The sequence below is a fragment of the Gavialis gangeticus genome, unplaced genomic scaffold (assembly GCF_001723915.1).
Source record: "Gavialis gangeticus isolate Ggan-Ray unplaced genomic scaffold, GavGan_comp1, whole genome shotgun sequence".
Classification (NCBI taxonomy): Eukaryota; Metazoa; Chordata; order Crocodylia; family Gavialidae; genus Gavialis; species Gavialis gangeticus.
The window spans coordinates 48,467,373-48,474,964 of record NW_017729029.1 but is presented as its reverse complement, the minus strand read 5'-3'; the positions used below and the strand labels follow the sequence as shown (position 1 = coordinate 48,474,964).

Here is a 7,592-nt window from a genome sequence, read left to right as displayed (position 1 = left end):
GGGGGGGGGGGTGGGAGGAGTGGGCTTGGGCCTGATGTGAGGGAGGATTGGGACCAGGCCTGAGGCTGGGGGAGAAGCCAGCCCACCATGGTAGTGGGGGGGAGCCAGCCTTCTCCCCCCTCGGGCCCGGTCTCACTAGTCTTCCCTGCCCCACCCCCCCCCACACACACACACACATTGGCTTCAAGCCCTCTCCTCCTGTTTCCCTGCCACTGCCAGGTCGACCTGGGCCTACTGCTTCCCTCCCCACCCTCTGGCCTGGTCCTTCCCCACATCAGGCCCAGATCTGCTCCTCCCTTCTCACTGTTGCTGGGGGGGGGGCACGAATGGTCCTGGACCCCAGCAGCAGGAGGGAAGGGAGGAGCAGGCCAGACAGGGGGAGGCATGGGGCTCCATCCCCCTCCGCTTTCCCCCCATCATTCTTGACAGGCAATTTGCTAGTAATGAAATAAATTCTAACTAGCTATAGAATCATAGAAGTAGGGTCGGAAGGGACCTTGTAGATCTTCAAGTCCGACCCCCTGCCTGGGTGGGAGAAAAACAATAAATAAATAAATAAAACTGTAAATTTTGATGTTTGATTTTGGGTTTTTTATCATGGAAAATTGGAGCTCCCCCTGTCCCCTTCATGCACCAGGGCGTGGGTCCAGCAGCAGCTGTCCCTGCCCCCCCCTTGTGGTGCTGAGCAGTCCTGATATGCCAGTGCCCTGCCCATGCTGATGCCTCATTCTCCACCCAACCTGCCCCCACCAACCTTGGCAGAATGGGGGCACCAGCTGCAAGAGCTATGGGTACAGGGACCCAGGTCTGAAGCCCCGTGCCCCCCACAGTAGCGCATGACTGCCATCCGTGGGAGGCAGCAGCTGCTGCAGCAGAGTGAAGCATGGAGCCTGCCTCCCCCTCCTCAAGTGGGACAGCCAGAGCAGAACCCATGGGGAGGCAGGGACAGGCTGCCCTCTGTGGACTTGAGGCTCCCCACCCTGCTTCCCTCTCTCCCAGGACCTCCATAGCCCAGCAGACAGGATCCATTATAGCATAGCAGGGCTGGGCAGGGAAGCTCGTTGCTGCTGCTGCTGGGAGTCCAACGCCACCATGCGGAGGCACCTTCTGCCTGCCCAGCAGCACTGGGGTTGGCGGTACAGGGTTGTGCCCCTCACTGCTGCTGGGTGGGCTGGGGGCACCTCACCACAGTGATGCAGAGCTCCCAGCAGTGGCAGTGAGCTTCCCCACCTGGCCCTGCTCTGTCCTGCCACGCCAGGTCCCACCTACTAAACTGCAAAGGGCCTGGGGGAGGGCAGCAGGGTGGTGAGCCCCAAGCCCGCAGTGGGTAGCCTGCATCTGCCCCCACCTGGCGCACACATCTGGAGGGCACATGCCCCCTATTCCACCACCCGGGAGTGTGTGCAGCAGCGAGGAGCAAGCCCTCCTTCCCCCCCCCCTCCCACCCCAGACAAGCTGCCCACAGCCCTGTCCTGCTCCCCACCTAGGCCCTACAGCTGTGCATTCTGGCCCAGAGCCCTAAGCCCCATGCACTACCCTGGCTAGGCAACAGCACTAGCCCAAATCCCTTCCGGCTTCACTATGGGGCCCTCAATTCCCCCTCCCTGACCCCCAGCTTAACTGCAGGAACTGCTCACATGGCTGCTCACATGCATATGGCACCCCTTTCCTGACTGTCCTCCTCTCACTGCCAGCCCACAAGGGGAATCCCACCATTTCCCAGGTTTTCTCCTTAAAATGAGAAAATCTGGGTTTTACTGTGTTTTTTCCATGGCAGATGGGAAATCTTGGGTCCTTGTTTATTAGTAAACTTATCACAATATAGTGCTTGTAACTACTATAAACTTAAGTTGTTACCAGTGAATTAATATTTTATCACGTTCCTCTGGTCACAGATGTTTCCATTGTACAGAGGATGTTGGACTAATTCAGTGCATCTTAGCTTAATAGCAAGTTTGAATTTTTATTGCAGGTTGACTGGATTTTGGACAAATGTACAAGTTTCCATAATTTAGTTTCAGAAGGACTTACTGTATTCTGTCATTTATGATTCTTGTTAAAAGAATATTACAAAGCACTCTCCTAGAATATAGGAAATCCATGGTTAAATTCTTCTTCTGGTTTGATTTCCCCAGTCTCTCCCCCCTTCAAATGAGTGCCTTTAATACAGGGGTTTTCAACCTTTTTTAATAAGTGTACCCCTGACAACCAGACGTAGAGCAGGGGGCAGTGTGTGGCCGAACACGGAACAGCGGCATGAGACAGTAGATGGCAGCAGCCGCTGTGTGCACCCTCCTTCACCCCCACACCGCCAAAAGCGTGTCTGATCACCCAGGTGGCACCTGTGCGGCTTGCAGAGGGGCGCCACTGCCTTTGCCCTGGCCTGGCCCAGCACTGCTCCTGGGAGCTGGCAGTGATGGGTGACAGCACTCCATCCCCGCCTGCCTGCATGTACCTCCTAGGGCCTTCCCAAATATCCCTGTGTGTACGCATACCCCCAGTTGACAACCCCTGCCTTAATAAATAGGATATTAGTAGCAACAAGGTGGATCTTTTCCAATGTCATTTTGTGTAGCTGTTTCACTTGGTATAAATTGGAGCAGGGACTTTGTTCCTTCCCCTCCCCTAGTGGGTGCATGTCCTTTCTACTGGACAGTAGTTTTTGGTCTCTGTCTGATCCCATGAATATTTATAGTAAGTGGAACAGCTCGAAAAGCAGATTAGGGGCTTTTCCAGCCCAAAATACCAGTAACGTAGTGAATAAAGCACTTGCTAGGAACTTGGGAGTTGTGGAATCAAGTTCCAGCTTTGAGCAATAGAACTTCTCTCATGCCCCAGATGAGAGCTGTAGCCATTACATTATCTGAGCATTCTGACCTAAGATGTGCATATCTTTGTATGTGGAGATGGGACCTAGGTATGTAAATCCATGACAGGATTCACAATAAGAATCTCTTGAAATAGTGGGCATCTATATTCCTACCTGCCTCTTCTGCATTTTACTTTTGATTAGCTTAGCTGGCTTACTGCTCAGTTTACTTCTGAGGATCCCTTCTTTATGAACCCACTCTCCTTAGGTATTTTTATGGGGAGCCCAGGAGTCCAGTTTGGTTCTAGGCCACCTAATGGCTAAGTATTGAAACTGTATTTTGTGGTGTCCAAGTACCTTCTGGGGTTCTAGCCTTAAAGTGGTGCTTCCTAAGCGGGTTGAGTCAGACTGTGCTAGTTTGTTTCTGGGGGCTTGCAACTTCACTTGGAGTCATGGAACCGGAGCCATATACAGACATTCAGTTTCTCCTGGGAGAGTCAGTGCACTCCCAGGAGAAATCACAAGCGTGCAGATGTTCAGAATTTTTTTCCCAGAGCAAAAAAATCCTGTTCCCGGAGAAAAATAATGTGGGAACAGCCAGATTTAAATAACTACCAGGAGAGATTCTTCTGGGAAAGCTGCTGTCTGTAGACATCCTTTTCTGAGAGGAGCCATAGCACAGTACTTCAGTATCCCACCATGCTTTGCTCCAACCCCTGGGAGATAGTGTGTCACTGCCTCCTGCCCTTTTGCCTTCCCAATCCCATTCTGTGCTGCAGGGAGACGGGCTGCCCCTGAGCAGTCTGGGTCAGCCAGTCAGGGCTGCCCTGTGTATTGCTGCCATCTGTCTCTGGCCAGTCTGAGGGAGCCTACAAAGTATGCTGAGATGTGTGCACAGAGGTCCCCAGACTGCACAGCATCAAAGCTGCAAGTTCCCTGCTCTAAGGGCACTCACCATTCAAATCTCTATTCGGGCATCCATTCCTAGCTAAATTTTTTTTTTTCCTATCAGAAAAACAAATTGGGGGGATTTCTCCCAGATTGTTTGAACGCAGAGTCCTTCCCAAACTAAGTTTTAAAGTTTTCAAACCAGTAAATAAGTGAGAGGAGAGAGCTTTAAAACAAATAATGCAACTTTGCTATCTTCAGTTTTTGTCTTTTATGTGGTACTGTTAAAGGAAAAGTGTCTGTTTTATGCATCCAGTTGAAGCTTCTGCATATAAATAACTGTCCACCCATTAACATTTACATTGCGTATTTGGTCTGTGAAAGTTGCTCCTGTTGTTTCTTTGAATATGCACCTATAACATAACGCTTGCCCTTCTTTAAATTTAGATCTAATCCAGTGCACAAATGAGATGAATGTGAATATTCCACAGCTGGCTGACACACTTTTTGAGAGGACTGCCAATAGTAGCTGGGTAGTAGTGTTCAAAGCTCTAATTACAACACACCACCTCATGATGTATGGAAACGAGGTAAGACTGATTACTTTGACAGATGCCTCGGTGCAATTAGTAACTGACAAAATGTAAATGTTGTACAGCAATGGCACTGATGTATTAGACTTTAGATGTACCCTTTCATTTTAGAAATAATGTGTTTAATGATCATTAAATTATTTCTCATTGGTCATAACTCATAGAAAACAGTGCTGTACGACACTAATTAGGAAACGCATTAAGTAGTTCAAATAAGATTTTATTTTAAAATGTTTAGTTGGGGAGATTGAGTTTTATACAATAGAGACTGAGCATGGTTCTAATGACCTTCTAAAATGGGAATACTGTTGTTCTAAAGTATAAAAGTAGACAAGACCTGTTAAAAGCATTTCCATGATTATATAGGTAACCTAGTATTAAGTGAGCATGGTTTTTAAAACAAACTGTGACTGGGATATGGAAATCTGATCCAGCACACCAGCTCCCAGTAGATCTCTGAACCCATGTCACACCTCTTTGCCAGTAAAATTCCTTTAAAAGCTATTTAGTCCTTCTTTGCATACTTTCTGTTAAAAACAAAGCATCAGCATATGATAGGCACTGAAGTAAAGAAATGTGACTGAGGCATATCTTTCTGGGAATATACTACCTAGGCTTCCAAGGATTGATTACCTTTAGAAAAGATAGATGTGGATATAGATTGTTCTGTTATTCTAAATTCTTTTTCTTCTAGTTTGTGTTCCAACTGTTATGGTTAACTCATTACTTCTAAGAAAACTGTCTGGTTAGTGTTTTAAACACTGGTTGCAGGTGCTGAACCAGCCAGACCTACTGAGAAATCCTGGTGAGCATGCAGTGTGCTGTAGTCCAGGACCTGGTCTAAGTGACAGAATGTGAGATTCCACCCTGGGAGAAGTGAAGTGAAGGCACAAAGCCTAATATCTGAGGTGCACTCTCAAACTGGAAGGCTCACAGGTGCAGCTAGGCCTGTAACTATGACAGCCATAATATTTTCTTGCTAAAAAGAGTTCTTATATAAAAACATCTACAGTATGGAAGCCATTATGGTGGGGCTATTGTTTGTCTAGAAAGTAACAAATAATATGCCTAATTGTTCATTAAATAATATCTCTTAAATTAATATGAATGTGTGTTTGTAAATATTATATGCACATGTGGTCTTGCTTCATCTGTTATACCAAAATAGTAATTGGTCAGGGTTGAACTGTTGGCCCACACTTGTCCTGCTTTTCAGTAATGTGTCTCCATTAACTACACAAACCTCAATATTCACAACTAACAGTGCTTTTCCTGGAGCTTAGTAAGTGAGAAGAACCTTTTCAAGTTGTTTTTCATAAGTATCTCTCTGTTTCTGCCATCTGTTTTAAATGAGGAGCAAAGATTGGTTTGTTTTTTTTTAGAGCATCCAGTTTTTTTGATACTGTATACCTACTTTGAGGTATTTAAACACCAATCTAGGAGTTGTCCAGTGCTCATGTTGCTGCATATATGGCAGTGAATTTTATTTCTTTAAACTAAACTAATTTCTTTCCTGGTTAGGTTATGTGATTGATATTAGTTTAAAAGTCTGGTGAATAGTTTGTAACTAGTTAAAGTATTGTAACTAAGGGCAAACACAGTTGCTGCCTCTAAAATTTCCAAACTATATGAAGCTGACTTGTGATCTAATTCTAAATGTATTATAGTTGGGGGCAAGGGAGGGGAAAGTTAATTACTCAAAAATAACTTTTTCCCCCCCACTCTTATAGCGCTTTATCCAGTATCTTGCATCCCGAAACACATTGTTCAATCTGAACAACTACCTGGACAAAAGTGCCATGCAGGGTAAGAATATTCATTCATGAAAATTAAATTGCAGACAATAAAATTATTATACTTTATGGATTGAAAGGTAACAAGGCAGCAGAATAAAGGGAAAACTTTATATAAAAATCAATTGATTTTTTTTTTTTTATTACAGTCTTAAATACATTTCTAGCTATGTCTCAGTTGCATAGCACTGTGGGCTTAGATAAATGAAATGGGGCTTACAGTGTATATAGCACTAAGCAGCAAAGAGTGAGGGTAAATGAAGAAAGCAGTGAAAGTTATGAGCTAGCTAAAGCTTTGTGCAGGTGAAAGACAAGTGCCTCTAAACTGAGATGTAGAACTAAGAAATGCAAACACTGATTCATCTGTTTTTGCATGGTGGCTGTGTTTCACAGTTAGAGGGTGGGTTAATATTAACTTTAAGGCTGCATAATGACATGTGAAACATTGCTGTGTAGCTAAAAGACCATGCTTATCTCTGAAGTGGTTTAGAGTTGGTTTACAGATGATAGAAAAAATAGTGTTTTATTATACAGTATTTGAGGCTCTAGAATCGCATCTCTTTAGTCCATAGCATTTTGTTACTTATCTGATCCAGCTGTTCTTTTATGGTATAGGATATAGAATAATTCCACTTTCATCACAGAAAATGCATTTCATTGTGGCAGTTTAGAACATGGCTTCAACACTACATCTCAAGGCTGGCATAAATAAACATGGGGAAGAATATGGCGAGGGGTTTCAGGAGTTCTACCATGTGAACTTGAGAGAATGTCTTTAGGCCTGTTGGATAATAACACATTAAGGAATAGTACTGGGAAAAGATTGTGAAAGAAAAGAGCTTTCTTCTCTTTGAAATGTCTAATGAGCAATGTTGATTTCCAGGTTATGATATGTCAACCTTCATTAGGCGGTATAGCAGATACTTGAATGAAAAAGCACTTTCTTATAGACTTGTAGCAGTTGACTTCACCAAAATGAAAAGAGGGTAAGAAATACTGTCATTTTGTTTCACACCCTATAAAGGACAGCAGTACTTATGCATGTGCTTGCTTTAAGATCTTCTTGCCTTGAACTGGAAGTGTGTATTAACATCAGGATATAGATGTCCTGGGTTGCTTATATATTTATAGCTTATTTACCATTTTACACTTTATAGGATAGATGGAGCAATGAGAACAATGAACACAGAAAAACTCCTGAAAACCCTCCCGATTATTCAGAACCAGCTTGATGCGCTCCTTGATTTTGATGTGAGCACTTTCTAAACACTTTTAAATTTCCACTTATGAAATAGGAAAAAATGCATTCTTTTGCTGCTTCAGTAATATTAATCTGCTATCTTCTTTTTCTACACAGGCAAATCCAAATGAACTAACCAATGGTGTAATTAATGCTGCCTTCATGCTCCTCTTTAAAGATTCCATTAGGCTTTTTGCAGCCTATAATGAGGGGATTATTAACCTGTTAGGTATGTGACATAAACAAACTTTTTTCGGGGGGGGGGGGGG

General features: G+C 44.3%; 1 protein-coding gene across 2 annotated transcripts in view; it reads left to right on the top strand.

The window, feature by feature from the left end:
- The window catches only part of LOC109300755 (phosphatidylinositol-binding clathrin assembly protein-like), a 62,465-nt gene that overhangs the window by 21,793 nt on the left and 33,080 nt on the right, over positions 1–7,592 (top strand). For both annotated transcript variants that reach the window (XM_019521561.1, XM_019521560.1), the window contains exons 2-6: positions 4,145–4,287; positions 6,021–6,096; positions 6,967–7,069; positions 7,241–7,334; positions 7,441–7,552. In XM_019521561.1, coding sequence (XP_019377106.1) covers positions 4,145–4,287; positions 6,021–6,096; positions 6,967–7,069; positions 7,241–7,334; positions 7,441–7,552 — 528 coding nt within the window. The remainder of the gene's footprint in view (positions 1–4,144; positions 4,288–6,020; positions 6,097–6,966; positions 7,070–7,240; positions 7,335–7,440; positions 7,553–7,592) is intronic.